This window comes from Anastrepha obliqua, chromosome 1 (assembly GCF_027943255.1).
Source record: "Anastrepha obliqua isolate idAnaObli1 chromosome 1, idAnaObli1_1.0, whole genome shotgun sequence".
NCBI classification, from domain to species: Eukaryota; Metazoa; Arthropoda; class Insecta; order Diptera; family Tephritidae; genus Anastrepha; species Anastrepha obliqua.
In genome coordinates, this window is record NC_072892.1 from 176,308,600 (window position 1) to 176,328,551 (window position 19,952).

The 19,952-nt window shown below is 42.4% G+C and overlaps 1 protein-coding gene across 1 annotated transcript in view; it reads right to left on the bottom strand.

The window, feature by feature from the left end:
- The window catches only part of LOC129241666 (uncharacterized), a 296,838-nt gene that overhangs the window by 81,968 nt on the left and 194,918 nt on the right, over positions 1-19,952 (bottom strand). The window contains exon 23 of the mRNA XM_054878126.1: positions 4,036-4,435. Coding sequence (XP_054734101.1) covers positions 4,036-4,435 — 400 coding nt within the window. The remainder of the gene's footprint in view (positions 1-4,035; positions 4,436-19,952) is intronic.

The following is a 19,952-nucleotide window of genomic DNA, read 5'->3' on the forward strand; positions in this document are numbered from 1 at the left end:
GCCGCTACTATCCTTAGGCTCAACGACAATGGTAATAAAAAGCTATCACGCAGCACTTGGTGCACTCAAAAGCATATGTATGTACATATGTATGTGTATAAAGGGTGGCCAGATGGCAATGACAGTTTTGCGGATTATTATGTTTCAGCAGCTGTCAAAGTTACCAATGGCATTCAGCTTCCAAAATATTCAGTAAGGCTGACCATTTCATCATGCATCGTTTCCTCCTGCCGAGCATATGAAACTTATACCGACATTGCGGCTCAGTTGGAAATGCGCAACATGAATTTCGTCACAGGTCAGCCGTCATCTTGGCACCAATGCACAGACAATTGTGCACGGTGGAAAAAATTGGGCATAAATATAATATAATCTTTTGGACCTAAAGCCACTAACGAGACCGATAATGGTGCGAAGTGAAGCAAGCATAGTCACCGTAGCGATCAGTAACGAAGACGACCCACAAATTTCAACTCTCGAAATGTCTCGGAGAGTGAACCCGGCTATTTTGTGGTTGGACTTGGGCCCGACGACTATAGGCATCGCCATGAGTTCGCTAATTTGGCGTTCTGAAAGTTAGTTAGCGGTCCAAAATTTGCTCGAAAAATCATCCTCTCTAATGAGCCCATCAGCGGCCTTGTCAGCAAGCAAAATTACCATCAGTAGTGCGAAAAAAAAATCTACAAATGTTCTATTATGCTTCAATGTATCCATAATGATTCGACTACTTGGTGCGGTTAATGACATGGCGGTATCATCTGACGTTGTTTAATTCGACTCAGGGAAGAAGACACCATTACCGTCAATGGATGATGAAAACGACTTTCTGGTGCCAATGCGCGGCACATCCAGATATCCGAGATGTTGTTCCAACAAGATGGTCCTACATGTCACACAAGCGACGCAAGGTTTAAAATTATGAAGGAGAAATTTGATGGTAAATGATTTTTTGAAAAATCCCTACACAGCCCAAAAAAATTCCCTACTTTTCCCTACGCTTTTAAAAAATGTTCCCTATATAATTCCTTACGTTTTTTCTCCTGTGTTTACACTATAATGAGGCACTTGCAACGTCAAAATTTAATTATTTGCTTAAGTTTTGGACTTGGTGCTTTTTGACACTTTATAATAAAAACAAATTTTATTTCAAATATATATAAGTACACATATATATTATATTATAAACACAAATGTAAAGAAAAATTCAGCAAAAAGAATAAAAATTAGAATATTTCATTACATTCAGTTCTGTTTAAAGCAAGGCAGAGTTTTTATTTTTTCAGAATCCAGCATGGTTTCTTTTAAGAGTGGGATTAAATGGTTCACCACTTCCAGCGCGACATTATGCTCAGGGAAGAACATGCTAAGTCTTAATTCCGAATTTCTGGAATCATTTGGTTTACTCGATTTTCTATTAAAAAAATCTGTTTATTTTAGGTGTCTTTTTTATTGCCGCTATTTCAAATTTTTTTCGGTCCTTCTTGAAAATTCCTTACATTTACAGAACTTAACAAAATCTGTCCCACATTTTTCGACAAAAATCCCTACCTGTAGGGAATTTTCCCTACATTTACCATCACTGTGACTGGGTCATCTCACGGCGAAGGCTCATCAGTTGGCCGACGCAATTATGCGACGTGACCGCCCTCGATAATTTTCTCTGGGACTATGTCTAGTCATCAATCTACACTACACTATATTATCAAGCCAACCGTTGTGCAACGTCGCGAGATTCTTCTGGGCATGGGTAGGTCGGGGGCGCTCGAGGGAACTTCTAAGGCTAACAAAGCCGCAACTCTCGAATTTGGTAGGTATCCTTACCGGACATTGTCCGTTAAGTATCCATGCGGTGAGGCTTGGGATTACTTTAGGTCTTTTCTGCAGAAGCTGTCTCCAGCACGAGTTGGAATATTTTCAGCCCCTTCTTCTCAGCTGTATTGTTCTCGTCGGGCAAAGGTTAACACATCTGGGCTCTCACTACACCTGTGGATATTGCGGGTCTAAATATCACACACCTGGTGAATTTCATCAACAGCTTGAGGCGGTTAATACAAAAGTAATAAGCCACTGCTGGTCCTTGTTTTTCTTGTACCTACCTGGTTCTTTCCCTTCTTATTTTGCCCTCCCCTCCCCCTGTATGGTACTCAACGGACAAATTTTGAATTTATTGTCCAAGTGGGCTCCTCGCAAGGGCACCTATTTATCCTATCCTATCAAGCGAACCCATTTGAAGGAGCAAGAAGAAGGAGAAGAATATACAAATCAAATCTTTCTTAAATCAACTTAGGCCGTTATTGATTTAATTTATTTAAAGTAGTATCTTCCGAGGTTGTCTGGAACGAATTTTAATTGTTACTCCTGGTATATCTTCGGTTAGAGTGTTATCTTTCTTTTCGTCTTCTATTCTTTACCATTATACCTCTCTTAATATCCGTTTTCCCCCCTAAGTCTGTCCTGCTCTATATCAATGTATTTTTTGCTGTATCTGTATCTGTATCTGTATCTGTATCTTTATCCGTATCCTTATCCTTATCCTTATCCTTATCCTTATCCTTATCCTTATCCTTATCCTTATCCTTATCCTTATCCTTATCCTTATCCTTATCCTTATCCTTATCCTTATCCTTATCCTTATCCTTATCCTTATCCTTATCCTTATCCTTATTCTTATCTTTATCCTTATCCTCATTCTTATCCTTATCCTTATCCTTATCCTTATCCTTATCCTTATCCTTATCCTTATCCTTATCCTTATCCTTATCCTTATCCTTATCCTTATCCTTATCCTTATCCTTATCCTTATCCTTATCCTTATCCTTATCCTTATCCTTATCCTTATCCTTATCCTTATCCTTATCCTTATCCTTATCCTTATCCTTATCCTTATCCTTATCCTTATCCTTATCCTTATCCTTATCCTTATCCTTATCCTTATCCTTATCCTTATCCTTATCCTTATCCTTATCCTTATCCTTATCCTTATCCTTATCCTTATTCTTATCTTTATCCTTATCCTCATTCTTATCCTTATTCTTATCTTTATCCTTATCCTCATTCTTATCCTTATCCTTATCCTTATCCTTATCCTTATCCTTATCCTTATCCTTATCCTTATCCTTATCCTTATCCTTATCCTTATTCTTATCCTTATCCTTATCCTTATCCTTATCCTTATCCTTATCCTTATCCTTATCCTTATCCTTATCCTCATCCTCATTCTTTTCCTTATCTTTTTTTATCTCATTGTGTAGCCATAAATATTTAGATATTTTCCTATCATCCATCTTTGGTCACCCTATACCATACATTTATGTAATAGCCTTGTGGGTTTCACTAAATTTCGCGCTGTTCGCTTGATGTTCGTTTATTTCAAACTGGTGAATTTTACACGCCGCAGTAACTGAATTGATGTCAAAAATTATGTGGTATGTAAAAGTTGTGTGTGCGCGAGTAGTTGGCAATGCAGCGCAGCATTTAGATATTGTGGCATGGCTGACAATCGCGTGTGGCATGCAAAGTGCATACTATATACAGGCGTCGGCCGCCCTTCGAGACAATTCACATTCCATGCCATGCAGTTGGCAATAATCGAGGCTGACTAAAGTGACTGCAGTCATTGGAGTAGCGCTCAAACTACCCTACCAATTAACTAACACCATCAATAAGCCAGTCGAATGTCCTTCAAACCGCTGTTGGCGTACGCTTAATGAATTTCAATTTCAGTTTCTGTCATTTGGCACTGCCAACTGCATGTACCGTCATAAATTTCTACAAGACTATCAGCAACAGAAGGCAACTCGGAATTCTCATTTGGTGTGCGCGAAATTTTGATTGATTTTGCATGTTGCACGAAGTGCCGCAAGTTGCATGTTACAACTTACACTAAGCAATTTGCAACTTTTCCCCGAAATCTGTATGCCACGCACACACCAAATACTCTATATTTGTATATGTATGTATTACCTCGCCCATTTCACCATAACCATCATAATCACCATCTTCTATGCACGTCGATTCCTTATTTTATTCACTCACCTCAATTATCTGCATTAGCACATCGAAAATCAGCTGTGTGCTACTCTTGAAATCCACGCCCGATTGCGCTGTGAAGTAGCGATAATTTTTCGTTGCTGTATCCTCGTTAAGACGTGCCGCACCGCTTGCAATATCTTGCGCCCTTCGCTCCGTCACACCAACGTCACCGCTTGGCAGTTCCGCATCACTCGCATTGTTGTTGGTTACATTTTGTGCGTACGCCTCCATTTGTTGCCACATAAAATTCAAATCATATTGATTAACTCTAAATTGGCTGGTGCCAATGACAGAGTCGCGCAAGCGGGCACTGCAGTCAGCGCGCAGTTGGCGCTCCAGATTGGGATGATAGAAGACGTTCGCCTCGGAGGCGAGTAGCTGCACTTTATGCAACTTTTTAAGGCTGTAAAGAGACAGAGAAAAGGAGAAAGAGATTGGAGTGAGTGAGTGATGCCGAGAAAGTTGGGATGCAACAAATCTTTAATAACAATAAAAAAACATTTCAAATATTACCAATAAGAGTGTGAGTGAAGTAAAGGAGATCTAAATCCAATTTAAAATTCGAGGATTAACAGAATCAGTGTCATTTGAGAACTGCAATAGACGAATATTTTATATATTCCCACATGAATGTAGTTGCTTAAAATACATGCTCGTACATTTATAGAGGGTCAAATAGATTCTACAGCTGGCTTTTCAGTAGCCCATTTTGTCAAATCATTCCATTTGCAGTAAATTTACCTCATGTTTCGCCACTTATCGCACCAAGGCAACTTCGATTTCATGTTTCAGCTCCTGAATCGTCTCTGCAAAGTTTGGGTAACATTAACCCTATCGGTGCCTCTCTAAAACTAATCTAATTGAGTCAATTTACAGCTTCTAAGCGACTAAAGCATCTGAGAAACTGAAACAGTACCGCTAGACTGGATGCAGGGTATATTGGTGAAAATCTCAAAGAAAAGTGCCCCTTCTGAATGTGGTAACTGGAAGGGGATTATGTTGTTATGCGTAATATTCGAAGTCCTCTGCAAAGCCATTCTTAACCGCATCAGCGAAAAACTTGATGGCCCTTTACGTGGAGCATCTTCTATGCTACTGTTCGGCACTCTCGAAAACTAGACTATGCTACCTGGGTGCTTACAGCTTTGAAAGGCTAGAATCTATCCCTGAATTGAAGCTCGAGCGACTACTAAAATTCGCGAACAGTACGCACATCTTGAGTGATGCATATTTTCGCTAAATAGGACTCTGATCTGGTATCGCTATGGATCAAAATGGTCTTTGCATGGCTTCGGCCAGCCAGTATAATCTAACCTACGTAGACAACAAGCCGGATTTAGGCCTGGAAAATCACGAATGGATCAAAATTCCACCCTTCGGATCTTCGCTGAACAAATTGTCGAAATGCAAGACTCCCCACTTTGCCTTTGTTGACTTTGAGAAGGCCGCGCTCCGTCGTAATGGAGTTTCAGATAGATTAGTAAACCCAATACAGTCTCAAAATACTGGTTTGCAATGTAGAAAGGCTCCATGTTGGTGCGTTATCCGACCAAATTGTACCAGTCGCAGGAGTGAGGCAGGCTCAGTCTAGCAGCGGTGTCCTCAGGGACCCAATCAGTATGGAACCCCTAGATGTTCTTGATGATGCTGATGGCATTGTTTTACTGCTACAACAACGGGGACACATGCAACGCAAACTATGCGATGTATGTAGCTACCTGCGCAGATCGCGTTGGGTTGCGTATTAACATTGAAAATACGAGTCCATGATAGCCAAATCACACCTGACGGCGGTGCTAATACTGACATTAAATACAGAATAACGAAAGCCAGATGATCATTCGCTAAAAAATTCCTTAAAAGCATATGGAACTCGAAGTAGCTAACCGCTAGAACAAAGCTAAAGATTTTCTACTCGAATGTGAAGTCTGTATGGCTGCGAAACGCGGTCTGTAGCGGTCTCAACAACAAAAAAGCTCCTAACATTTATAAGCTCCTTACTCGAAGCCCGGTTGAAATACACGAACGAATAAGGAAATAGATAGGCCACACAAAACGTAAACCTGCGACTGACAATAACAGAATATCCTTAGACTGGAATCCGCAAGGTTCTTGCCGAAGAAAACAGCCGAAAGGAACATGCAGACGACGCCTGTTTGAAGAATTTATGACAACTCGCTCACTTGGCCACAGATAAAGTCAAATTCTGCAAATCGCCCCCACTAGAACTTATTTGTATCGACACTTTGCATCCGCAGGCGGCACGATAGCAAATAATAAGCGACCAATTGGCATCCATGCTTTGGCTAACTATTCGATTTTCGAATGTTTTTCACTCGCTATCGCCGAATTGTGGTCTTCCGAGGGAGTCGAGCTGCAGGCTATCGGATGGGTCACAGATTGTAGAAAGTGATATGGCCTTCAGCAGAAATCCATTATTTTTGCGACGGAACTGTCGTTCCGATACCCGACCATGACGAGGTGAGAAAGCGATAACGCGGCTAGAGAACAAAAAAGTCGCGGGCGCCGACGGACTGCTGGCCGAGATATTCAAACATGGCGCCGAGGAGCTGGTAAAATGCATGCATGAGCTTCCATGCAAAATATGGGCGAATGATGATGAGCGGCTGCCTGCCGATTGGAATTTAAGTGTGCTCTGCCCATCCATAAGAAGATGACGTTGCTAAACACCAGCAGCGCCGTCAGAATTTGGAAGGACCTCTCCGAGCCGTTTGATACCAAACGAGGTTTCAGACGGGATGACTCGCTGTCGTGTGACTTCTTTAACCTGATATTGGAGAGGATCGCACGAGCCGCAAAACTTAATCGCTCGGGCACAATTTGTTATAAGAGCGTACAATTGTTGGCGTATGCCGATGATACCGACAACATTGGCGCCTTTTAGATCTACCTTCTCCAAACTGGATAAAGAGGCAACGCGAATGCGTCTGGTGGTGAACGAGGACAAAACGAAGTACTTCCTGCAATCAAGCAAACAGTCGGCGCACTCGCGTATCGGCAACCACGTCACTGTTTACAGTTATAATTTCGAGGTTGTAAAAGGCTTCGTTTATTTAGGAAGCAGCATTAACACCTATAACAATGCCATCCTTGAAATCCAACGTATAATCTCTCTCGGCAACAAGTGCTACTTTGGACGAAGTAGGCAATTGAGTAGTAATCGACGAACGAAACTAACACTCTACGAGGCTCTCATCATCATCTGCCCGTCCTAACGTATGGCGCAGAAGCGTGGACGATGACAACATCCGATGAAGCGACGCTTGAAGTGTTTGAGATAAATATTCCGCGGAAGATTTTTGAACCTTTGCACGTTGGTAACGGCGAATATCGCAGGCGATGGAACGATGAGCTGTATGAGCTTTACGACGACATAGTCATAGACCAGCGAATAAAGATCCAGCTGCTCATTTGGCTGAGTCATGTCGTCCGAATGGATACAAACGCTCCGACTTTGAAAGTATTCGCTGCGGTACCAGCTGGTGGTAGAAGAGGAAGGCCTCCTCTGCGTTGGAAATATCAGGTGGAGAAGGAATTGGCTTCACTTGGTGTGTCCAACTGGCGCGGGTTAGCACGAGAACGAAACGACTGGCACGCTTTATTAAACTCGGCCAAAATCGCGTAAGCGGTTATCGCACCAATTAAGAAGAAGAAAAGAAAAAATGTAAAATGTACCGAATTTTCTCTTTGTTGACTTCCATATTTAACACCCTGCGACTCACAACTGAATAGAACCAACAAAACACAGCAAACGAGTTTTAGTGTGAAATGTCACCTTAGCAACGAACATAAACGTTAAATTGCTTGCTTTATGAAATCGATCACTAGGGCCATCTACCAAAAAAATAATGGATTTCTTTTTCCCCAAACTAATATTTATTTGCAAGTAAACAGTCCCGGATAAGCAGTCAGTGGAAAGACTGGGAGTGCTAAAAATGAATGAAATATCGAACTCTCCAAAATACGCCTCTGCTTCGGCGATGATCTCGTCGTTTAAACTAAATTTTTCTCCCACGAACCATTTCTTCATGTTAGGGAGTAAGAAAATGTCGCAGGGAGCCAAATCGGGGGTGCGGCAGCAATTCATTACGCAATTCATGCAGTTTGGCGGCTACAACTCAGGATGAATGTGCGGGTGTATTATTGTGGTGAAATAGAACTTTTCTTTCGCGAATTTTTAGCTTTAGTAAAAGAGGACCAAGGTCCACTGTAGTACTTTCCCGTGATCGCTCTCCTTTTTCCTAAAAGATACATAAGGATGCCGCCATTCGAGTCCCAAAAAATCGTAGCCATGACCTTTCCGGCCGCTGGGACTGTCTTCGTCTTCTTTGAAGCAGATTCACCGGGAGAAATTCACCGTATTGATTGTTGCCTAGTTTCTGGTGTGTAGTGATGAATCCAGGTTTCATCAACAGTGACAACTCGACGCGATAATTCCTACGGATCTCGCTTAAATTACTCCAAACATTGCTTGAAAGTTAACAGCTGCACCCGCTTGTTGTCCACCATGAGCAATCGCGGCATCCTTCGGCAGCGAATTTTTCCATCGCCAACTTATCATGTAAAATCCTGAATTGCCGTTTCGGTCGACACACCTTTGGCCTCTGTGACTTCGCGCACTTTCGTTCGTCAGCGTTCGATCAGTGGGAATCATGGAATTTTTGAATGATTTCCTCGCTAACCACATCTGCCGGGCATCCTGGTCGCTCCTGACCAAAACGGATGTTCGCCCACGTTGAAATTCGTTGAACCAATATCCAACTGTGGTCACAGATGGCGAAGCGTCCTCATAGACAGCATCCAACGTTCGCACGACAGTCGGTTCTACATTACCGGAACGACCCGGATTTATATCCGGCCAAGGACTGCCACTTCAGCAGCATTCCCCATATATGTATGGGGAATGTTTATGCTGCTACAACAACAGCATCCAACTTTGCTTTTATCTCCTTGCATTTTTTCCAATCCAAAGCAAAAAGCGAATTATCGAACGATGCTGCTCTTTTTCCATCTTAGCGAAAATCCCGAAGCGCGTCTCACTCGAGTAGCTGCCAAATCCCAACTAACCTATCAATCGGTCTGAAATTTGTTTTGCCGTCGTTTGATAGATGGCAGCACACGATGCCAACACCAACTTCCCTCAGGAACGCCTTCTGTCATCAAACACGGATACTTATTGAATCGTCCTCGTACTATGGGGTATGGTAAGTCCTTCAAAACATCCACAACGCCCTATAATTCCTACTGACAAGGCGAACAAATGTCGTCTTCAAATAGGGATTCTGGCCTGGTTCCGCATCTACCGCCGTCTGTCTTCATTTGACGAGCGGTTCAAAGTAGGTCTGTCTCATAGCGATCGTTTGTCTCTTGGAATGTGCTATTCTTCGCAAATTATAATTAAGGTGGTAGCCCCACTACGAGGATGGGAATTCTAGACTAGACTGAGCTACACGCAACATTTAATTTATTTCTGTAAAAATCCGTATAAGTCAGTAAATAAGCCGCATCATTATTTCTAATATTAGACCAGCCGCAAATGCTAATATAATACAAATTTATGTATATCTGCACATCAGTTTCTAATGAAGTGGCAGGAAAAAATATAACGGCAGCAGCTTAAACAAGCAGATCAGCAATAAAATAGCAACAGCAAATTATAGAATAATAGCACATCCGCCCATCTTCACTTCCGACTAATAGAAATTTTCAATGTAGCAGCAAATGAATAAGCTGGATCATATGCATGTAAAGCATACCATACACATACCCACACACACATTTCAAATCAGCTACATGTGTACATAAAATAATCTTGGATGTGAAACGCCTGAACGTATGCTATGGATTTATATGATCCGGAGCATCTAAGCATGTGTTAGTGACTTTAATAACGGCATTGTTCAAATTTCATTATTTATTTTTATTGCATATTGATAAGCCGCAGCAGCCACAACAAATGACGAGATATAACCATCAAAGACAGCGCAGGCAAACACACACACACTTCCATACTTATTCATATATTATGCGGCATAAATAAAATTAATAGCCAGACTAGCGTTGTTCCATGAGACAACAGAAGCAAATGAATCTATCAATATGAACAACAAATATGCAGCCGAGTTCAACCACCATCGCCCCCGCATCATTTAGCGAGACTTGTCGTGCAAGCCTGCTTTTAGGCGCACGCACGCAATAACTAATGGAAATCTTAAGCAAAGCCAGGCTAACAAAGCGAAACAATACAATACAATGCCTGCCGAAAGATAAAGTAGGCAATGGAAGCGAAATAATTTAACCGAAACAAAAAGACAGCGGAAAGTCGCAGACGTCCCCATCGAAGTGTAGTGTGAAAGAAGCGAGCATCACGATATAAACACGTGATAAGCCGCATGTTTGAATTGTGTCGCTATGACCAGCGATGGATGATGGGCGAGGAGACAGGGAAGTGCAATTAGGGCACATAGCACCTTGAGCGAAAAGTTCCCGGAATATATTCAGAAAATTAAAAATGCGAATTTTTTCCTTAAAAGTTGTATAATTGCCTGTATCTCTTGGCTGACGTTGTTCTTGGTGTTAATGCTGGATTCTAGATAGATAAAGACCTTGACTACGCTGAACTCGTACTTGTCAATCGCAACCTGCTGTCTAATACGCGTAGACTTTTTGGTTGTTGACACAAGGTACTCTGTCTTGCCCTCGTTTACCGCAAGCTCCACTCGGGATTCTTTTTCTTTGGGCTGGGCAGGCAATTTAAAAGCAGAGCTCTCTCTCGATGCACGAAAAAAAATCACTCAACCTCCCGGTCTGACTGCACGGCGCTGAGTCCAGGACATTGACGAACACCGATGGACGGTGAATAGGAGCTGTCGAGAGAAAAATTCTTCGCAAGATCTATGGTCCGATTTGCGTGAACAATGCATATCGAACATGGTGGAACCACTAGCTATACGCCGACATCGACGTAGTGAAGCGCATTAAAATACAGCAGCAGCGTTGGCTAAGTCACGTTCAGCGAACGGGCATCATCAATCGTCCTCATCTACATTGGAAAGACCAAGTCGACGACGATCAGACCGGCCTTAGTATTTCGAACTAGCGTCAACGCGCGCAATGCAGAGGCCATTCGCGCAACATTTTGGTAGGGGCCACGACCGACCATCGGTTGTAGTTTCCAACTAAGAAGAAGCTATAATTGACTTTCAAAGTACTCCCCATCAACCGCAATGCACTAATGCCAGCTCTTTATGCAGCTCTCGAAGCATTTCTGGAACTCTGTTTTTAGTGCAGCCATCAGAGCCGTCGACGATTTTTCCACTCTTCTTTTCGGCTGTTAAAACGCATTCCCCGTAGTGATTTTTTGACTCGATCAAACAGAACAGAATTGCAGGTAGCCAAATCAGGTGAATTCGATGGCTGTTGGATGGTATTCGTTTCGTTCTTGATCAAAAACTCACGGATAATAAAGACACAAGCGACGATGCGTTATCATTGTGCAAAATCTCCTAAAACCAAAATAAAAGTCCTTATTAACTGTTTGACCTTCTGGCAAAAATTCATGGCATACAATACCATTGTGATCCACAGAAACCGTGAGTATCACTTCCGTCTTTTGATTGAAAAACACGTTGATTTTTTTTTATCTTAGTTCATTCGGAGCTCTCCTCTTACCTCACTCGCTTGGCATTTGCACTGCGTGACGCATTCCTAAACCAACGTCTCGTCTCCATGAATGTTGGGTCAGATTCAAACTTGAAAATCATGTCTTTGGTGATTTCAAATCAGTTGTTTTAGAGTGTCACCTGACGGTTGTTCTGGGCACTTTTTGCTCAAGGTGGTATTGTCACAAATCCTGCACTTATTCAATTGTGTTAGTTGCTACAGTCATATATTTTTGGGTAATTGGTAGCTCTAGCAATAAAATTTTACGATTTAATCTTGATGATTTTTTTTGGCATGGCGTCTGTGTGATATACCTTAGGAACCATGCAAGACGTAATAGCTCACATGCTCAGTCTGGTAATCGATACTCCAAACGTTTAGTATTACTAGCCACACTGGACATTAGAAACATTTTCAACAATTTAAGATGGGGTGACGTAATTGAAGCGTTAGTGGTAAAATTCAAGATCCCGAATAATCTATTGAAGAGTATACACAGCGATCTCAGCAATCGCGTGCTCTTATAGGAAACACGAGAAGGATACAAGACGAGTCAAATAACAGCAGGCGGAAGGATACTCGGACCTGAACTTTGGAATATGAGCTACGATGAAATCGCTCGAATAAAGATGCCTGAGGATGAGCATCCAGTTCGATACGCAGACGACATTGCAGCTGTAATAATCGCTCGAAACACTGACGAAGCTAAGAGGAAGTTAAATCAGTTGAGTATCCGAGCCATGCCAGAGGACCAAGGATTAAAACTGGCCACAGAGAAAACAGAGCTAATCTTTCTAACCAACAGACGTGTTCCATTAGAAGTAACATAGATATGCAAATACTCGATGCCACTTTATCGCAACCAATTCAGTGCGTTGATTACGGCTACCTGCGTATGGAAAGCACTACAGTAGTACATAAGTGTACTACCAAATACTAGGAGCTATGCAGCTAATAGCGCCGAACTCTATAGTGAATGCATCAGATCAGGTACTTTTCCGAGGTACGAGATGGAAACAACAGCGACTGGCGCTTTTGCTGAAACTTGGCAAGCTGCCAAACGAACTATGTATCGGCAGACCATTCTGTCTGCTGGATACTGTTGGGAAAGTGCTCGTGCGGATCATCTATGAATGCCTGCGAAAGTACTCAGAAGGACCAACAGGACTGACACAGCGGGAATTTAGCTCTAGAGAAGTCAGATTCACAGTCGACGCCATCCGCCTGGTAATAAACACATCAAATGAGGCTATAAGAGGATCAGGTAGGGTTTATTGCGCTGTTGTAATTTAAGACGTCAAGAACGCTTTCAACTCGGCAAATTGGTCGATGATTCTTTCGTCGCTAAAGGGGTTTGGAGTTCCCTCCTACATACTCTGAATCATCTGGAGTTATTTTGACGGTAGGCTCCTAGAGTGCGACACAGACAATAGGCCTCGAAAGTACGTAACCGGTGTGGTACCAGAGCAGAGGGAGGAGGAGGAATATATAGCCTAACCATCAACGTTGGGGCATAGACATTCCGAAAAAACCGGCGGCCAAGTATCTCGGGGTCATGATCGACTCGCGCTTGGCAGCGAAAACCAAAGCCGCTGTTGTAACAAATGCGCTAACATGACTACTGCTGAATATAGGGGAACACAAGGTGCCAGACGAAAACTTCCCTCCACAGTTAGAGACACCATTTTGTTTTATGCCGCACCACTATGGTCCCAAGCTCGAGATATGCACCTGCGGAATGACAGAAAGGGCTACAGGACAAGCGAGCTGAGAGTGGCTTGTGCCTATAGGAAAGTATCCGAAGACACAATCTGACTTATTGCCAGAAAAATGCATATGGACATACACAAGTGCGCTCCCATTATATCACCTCTTTGACAGGCCAGCCGCAAGATCTTCAAGGGAGCAGAAACGAGAGCAACATAACTCAACGCTAAATGAATGAGAGCAAAGATGGGACTTATCCTTCACTAATCGCTGGCCACATGAGCTCATCCCGAATGTCGAAACATGGTTGCGACATAGTTTCGGAGAGACTGGCTTTTACCTAACGCAGTTGCTGCCTGGCCATGGATACATTGATGCATTATCTGCATAGATTTGGGTTGGCAGCTTCACCATATTGCCCCACCTGCCCTGAAAAGTTCGCAGACGCAAACCATGTTCTAATCCACTGTCCTTTGTTCGCAAAGAGGCGTGAGGAGTTAACGCTAGCGAGTGACATAAAACCGAGTGTGTCAATGCCTGGATGCGGCGTGCAAGTTTGCTAAGCTTCTGATGAGGTCGCTGAGTGAGATCGATGAAGAAAGACGAGGAAGGGTGCGGCTTCACCAGCAGCAAATAGAGGCTAGTAGCTATGTATTCATTTAGAAGCAGAGTTATAGTGGAGGTCGAATAAAGACGAACTGACGACAATTACAAATGACAGAGTTTATCACTCACGACTAAGTCATGACATTACCGCATTTTCGATGTTCCTTTTGATCGCACCTACAGTGAAAGCAATTGGTGACTATCTTCGACGTATTACCTCCTTACGTCTCAGGCAGAGGGCCTGGACGCAGATTCCTATTGTGGTTAATAGACACAATCACGGCTCCACCTCGATGTAATGCAAACAAGCAGTCCCGGATGGAAGTCAGCCGGAGAGGGGAGGTTTGTTTTAATGAGAGCATGCCTCACATATCATTTGTGCAATGGTGTCAATGGAATGTTTCTGACATTTTCATCCGCCACTCCACAAAACGAACAAGAAAACAGCCCCCCTAAGTAAACGGAAGACTTGGTTCGCAAAGAGCGCTGCCCTCAATCGCATGAAAAGTTTAATACAGGCTCTTCGTTTCACCCAAATCAACAAAGAATATATCTAGGAGCTCTGCATAAAATGAGCTAGTAAACTTTTCAGGGTAATAGCACTTGAGTTTGCACGGAATTAAATTGTTGGCTTCAACGGTGCGTTTGATTTTGGATTCAAAGTAAATTAGTATTTGGGATGCGATGCATAATGAACGCCAACTAGATTTATTTGTAGATTTGGTTCATGAGAAATATGGTTTATTCAAAAGCATCGTATCTGTACATACACACCCACAAACACACACACAAGTACTCACACATTTATATACCCACAAATATACGGAAGTAAGATCCGGTACTTGGGTTTTGTTTGCGCGCTCATAAGAATACACTTAATCGTGGCCGTGTAGTTTCCGACAGAGTGAAATTGCTTTATGTTGCCACGTAAGAAGCAAGTGTATCAGCTGGCGACTGAAGCTTACTACGCCTATAAGTATGCACACTCAAGTGCACAGAAAGTAACTGCTATTGTACGTACGACCAGCGCACATGCGAAGGAAATGCGTATGCGTTTGAGTGGCGAGTGATTGCGTGTGTTCGTGTGTCCGTGTGTATTTAAGCGCTTCCACATTCATTTCCTGCCATTGTTCGCTGTTTCCTCTCCTCGTATGAGTTCGGGCGGGGTAAAAAACAAACAAAGTAGCTGCAAATGGCACAAGACACAAATGTGCATACTGCGATTATGTGATAATGTTTGCATACAACTACATACATACACATATGTATGGGTGTACATATGTGTAAGTGCGTGTATGTATCATACAACTACTCCTGTTTCGAGTATCGCAGCCAGTGCGCGTAATTAAGCCGTTCTTAATATTGCATTTTAATTGCGTTTTCCACAATCACTATCCCCTGAGGTGCACACTTGCACTGGAGGATTCACGGACACGCCAAGGGAGGGGGCAATATATTTAATGTTTAAAATATTTTCAATTAGGTGAACAATTTTGATTCATTTATTAAGCCGAATATGTAACATTCTGATCGACAATCGTCCCTATTTGCCACTTCTGAATAAAAACAGATGATGAGTTTTGCTAGGTTGTTCAATAAGTTTTGTGGTTCGGTAGCAGTGGGCGTTGCTACTAGCCTGAATTTTTTTGAAGTGAAACTTCTTAGGCGTCGATGGACGAGCGAGAATGGAGAGTAAAATTTCAAGGCTATGCAACGTTTTGGGCATTTTCGTTAAGCGAGAGAGAAAGAAGATATAAGGTAGAGGAAAAGGAGAGAGAGAGTTGTACCTTATATTGGGTTGGAGAAAAAGAAATGTCGTATTTGTGAACAAAATTTGATGCTTTATTTAACGTACTTAGAATGATCCGATTCAAGTCAAATAGGCCCCGTTTTGTTCGCAAACTTGTTGCCATTTAGAAGGCAACTTCATTATCCCCCCTTTATAAAACCCCCCAGGCCCATAAACTTCACAAATTTCATTTCAATCTGCAAATCATTTCTCGTTTGTCTGCCATTTAGTATCGACGTGTCAAAGTATTCTCTACAATGTAAAAAATCAAGTATCGTAAGGCTGATTGAATTTTGTTTTTTTTTAGGTTTAAAAGGAAGGGAAGGAATGTTGAAAATGTACAAAAGTTTTTCGGCATCAATTAGTAAAGTATAAAGATGGGTTGCTGGATTCAAAAGTGGTCGCACAAGTCTTGAAGATGATCCACGCCAAAGACGTCTAAACCCAGCAACCACACAAGAATTCGTAGAAAATATGCAGGTATACAGAATATTGTATTGAAAAATCGTCGAATGAATCAAAAAGATTTCATAGAAGCCCTAGGCATCTCATTGAGCAAGGCAAACAATATTTTGACTAAAGTATTGGGTTTGAAAAAGCTGGGTGCAAAATGGAAAAATACACATTCGAATGCGACTTCCTCAGCAACATTTAGAGCGTTTTCGAAAAGACAAAGTGGATTTTGTGCAACGATTTATCGCTGCGGATGCATTGATCAATTCACTTTGACATTTGGCGTCGAAGTACCACACTTAGCCACTGTGAAAGGCTGGTACAATGAGTTTCAACATGACCGTAAATCCTTGCAGAATGAACTTCGTGATGGCCATCGAAAAACGGTTGCTGTGGCAGAGTCAATCGATGTTGCGAATTTTTTTGATAACCGAAGATCGTCATGTGACATATCGCTAGATGCAGGCATCCTTATTACCAGTATTAGTGGGATCATCATAATATGGCATACAAGTTTAAGGCAAAAATATTTGTTCTCGTTGGTACCGCATAATTTAACAATTGCTCAAAACAGAACTCGTGTCGACTGGTGTAAAGAAATGTTGAAGAAATTCAGCCGGGGTGGTTCAAAATATGTCTATGAGCGCCATTTAAAGCAGTCAATTCATACACAACCATTTGTTTGGCATACCTTTTCGTAGAAAAAAGGAAAACCAACCGCCATAGGCGAATCGTCCTTCAACAAGACAACGCGAGCTCTCACGTATCGGCTCACACAAGACAATTTTCAAGCACTTAAAAGATCATTCGCCTTAAATCCTTATTCTGACACCTAATGAGTTGTCTGGGTTCCCAAACATCAACAATAAAACGCGATGTCAATGGTTTTCAACACTTGAAGAAGCTTTTAAAGCCTTTAAACAACTTGTTTTAGAGGTATCCACTGCTGAGTGGCAGAAGCGCTGGTTTAAGCGAACGCAAAAGTGACTTGGCTTTCAAAGTGAATTTCTCGAAAAAGCGGGACGCATGTTAGCATCAGGCTATTATGCCTACCGATATAGTTCAGCTTGGATTTACAGAACTCAACTACCCTTGAAGTGATTGGAGGGTTGTCTCAGCCAATGAGCGCAGCTTTGCTGTCGCTGCAGACGCATGCGCATCTGCCTCTCGCATCTGTTTTCCACAACAAAGTTCATTGTTTCTTGAACAGCATACGCCTTCGGTTGAAACACAGATGTGTGCATTCCAAGAGCAAAGTGTGGTTTTGCCCCGCTGGATTCCACGTAGACACCAGAGTTGGAACCGTGCTCAGTCCTGGAGCCATCCGTGAAAATGCGAGACCAGTGTTTGCTGGGCTCATTTTCAGAGTTTCAGCACAATTGAGCCTCTGGCAGCACCACACTGTATCTCTTTTCAAGTACGACTCTTGATGGAATGGAGTCAGGAGGCATGGACAGAATCATTGGATCGAAGTCCATGCCTTCTCTGTTATCCCATGCCTGTTCTTGTTCAAATCGCACGCCACATAGCATCTACTCCGGCCTTGATACAGTTCAAGACGCTTCAGCTCACGTTTGATCTCTTCCTTACAGGAGTTGACCAGAAGATAGCTGCAACATGGCGACGATAGGACCATAATCGCAGCGTGACTATCGGAAAAGATGTTTATGCCTCCCTTCCAGCGATTACTAAGTATTTGCATGCTTGCATAAACGCAAAGACCTCACTTTGTAAAACACCACTAGTTTTCGGCAGTTTAAAGGAGAATGAAATATTGGCTGATCTAGAAAAAAAAACCGCTCCAAGTACAGATTTTATCTAGAATTCTTCGGTGAAAACAAAGGTCCCTATGAATGTCCATGCAGACTCGCCCCTCCTTTCAATCCAGCCTGCTTGGAAAGATAGGCCTAGCACAACCCTCACAAACCCAGTTTGCCGACGGAGAGATGTGTACGAAGTATAAAGAAGAAAAAAGAAATCTGTCATAAAATGATACCATATCCTACAGGAGATTGCCTCCAAAGGTCAACAATCTTTAACCTAATAGAGCTCTGAGTGGCAATGGATTCAACTTGAAGATCAACGGGAAGTAAGTAGAAAATGACGTTAAGGGCGACAGTGATGCCAAGACGTGCACTACTTTGCACTCTCCCTAATTTAGTGGTATTATAGGCCTTTCGAAGAGTACGACACGTAACTTGAGACCACATTTTTTGGCGTACAGTGACTAAGAGGAAAAGAAAGGTACTTATATACCTTCTTAACTCGATTATCGATGTGCAGCTTGCAATGGAGCTTGGGGTCAAGTATTACACCGAGATTCTTGTCTTCCGACGAGAGCGTCAGAAACTGTCGTTTAATCTAGGGATTCTAAAAGGGGTAGGTTTGTATTTTCTGGTGAATAGCATCAACTCCGTTTTGTCAGAGTTGGCTCTAAGAACCCAACTGGCAGCCTAGCGATTGAGTACAGCTCCTTCCACAATTTTAGCGACGACTAAGGGGAAGCATCCTGAAACCAGTATCTAAACCAATAAATGTTTCGACTTAAATATAGTTCGATTTCATTCTACAAGTAAAGGGTATTCCCATAACAGATGTTATTGGTGAATGGATTGCGCTATCGAGAGATGATTAACGATTTTTTATGGTGGGAATTGGATGGTATTGAACTGTACAACGTTTATTTTCAACAAGACGGCGCTACGTGCCACACAAGCAACGAAACCAACGCCAACAACCCTGGGTCGATTCAAGACCTCAAAGATGGAATTCGTAAGGCTATTGAGGGCATAGGACATAGGGCAGTCACTTTGGAATTCGGTTATAAAAAATTTCATGAAAAGGATATTTTCCTGTAAACGTGGTCGTGGTGGTCATTTGCCTGATGTTATTTTCCTCTTTATAATGAAATAAATATTCGATCATTTGTATTAAAAAATACCTTTTCTCTTTGAATATCAAAATAACACCTCTGTTTGCAAAACCCTACAGATCTTCCGCAGATGGAACTTTGATTTAGTGAATTTTTGATTGGTTTTCTCGAACCTTTCATTCGATTTGGGCAATCCAAGGCATTATTCCGAGCTTACGAAAGCGCAAAAAGGGTTCATAAGCCAACAAAAATGTCCCCCGCCGCTGCGCCCATGCCCACACACACACACACACACGCCCATCCGAGAGCCGTAAGGTCTCAGGTCCTGGATGTCACTGTCCCCGCGTATGTGTACATTCATACACACCCATATGTATGTATGTATGCGTGTATTTGTATATGTGTGCAGTTATAGTATTTACTTACACTTCTCTCGCTTTTGTTTTCATTGTACATTGTTTCACTCGCCTTTGAAGGCGGATGCCAAAGCACACAAGGGTAAATACAAACGTTTGTGTGTGCGTGTGTGTGTGGGTTTGTTTATGCGTTTACTCGTGGCCATTGTAGTTGTACGTGTTGACATTATATATTGCTTCCTGTTGCCTGCCATAATGACTCAATGAGTTAAGGACGCTCGCGGCGTTGGCTGCCATTTGAAAATTAACTGGTTGTGCATTTCATTGGCAGCAACAACAAAGACGGCAGCAACAACATGGTGTACCAGTGAGGTATGGGCAGCGCGTGGACGGGTTGAAAGCGCCTGCAGCCACAATGATTCAGTAATAGCAGGTTAATTGGGTGGAGTGTTAT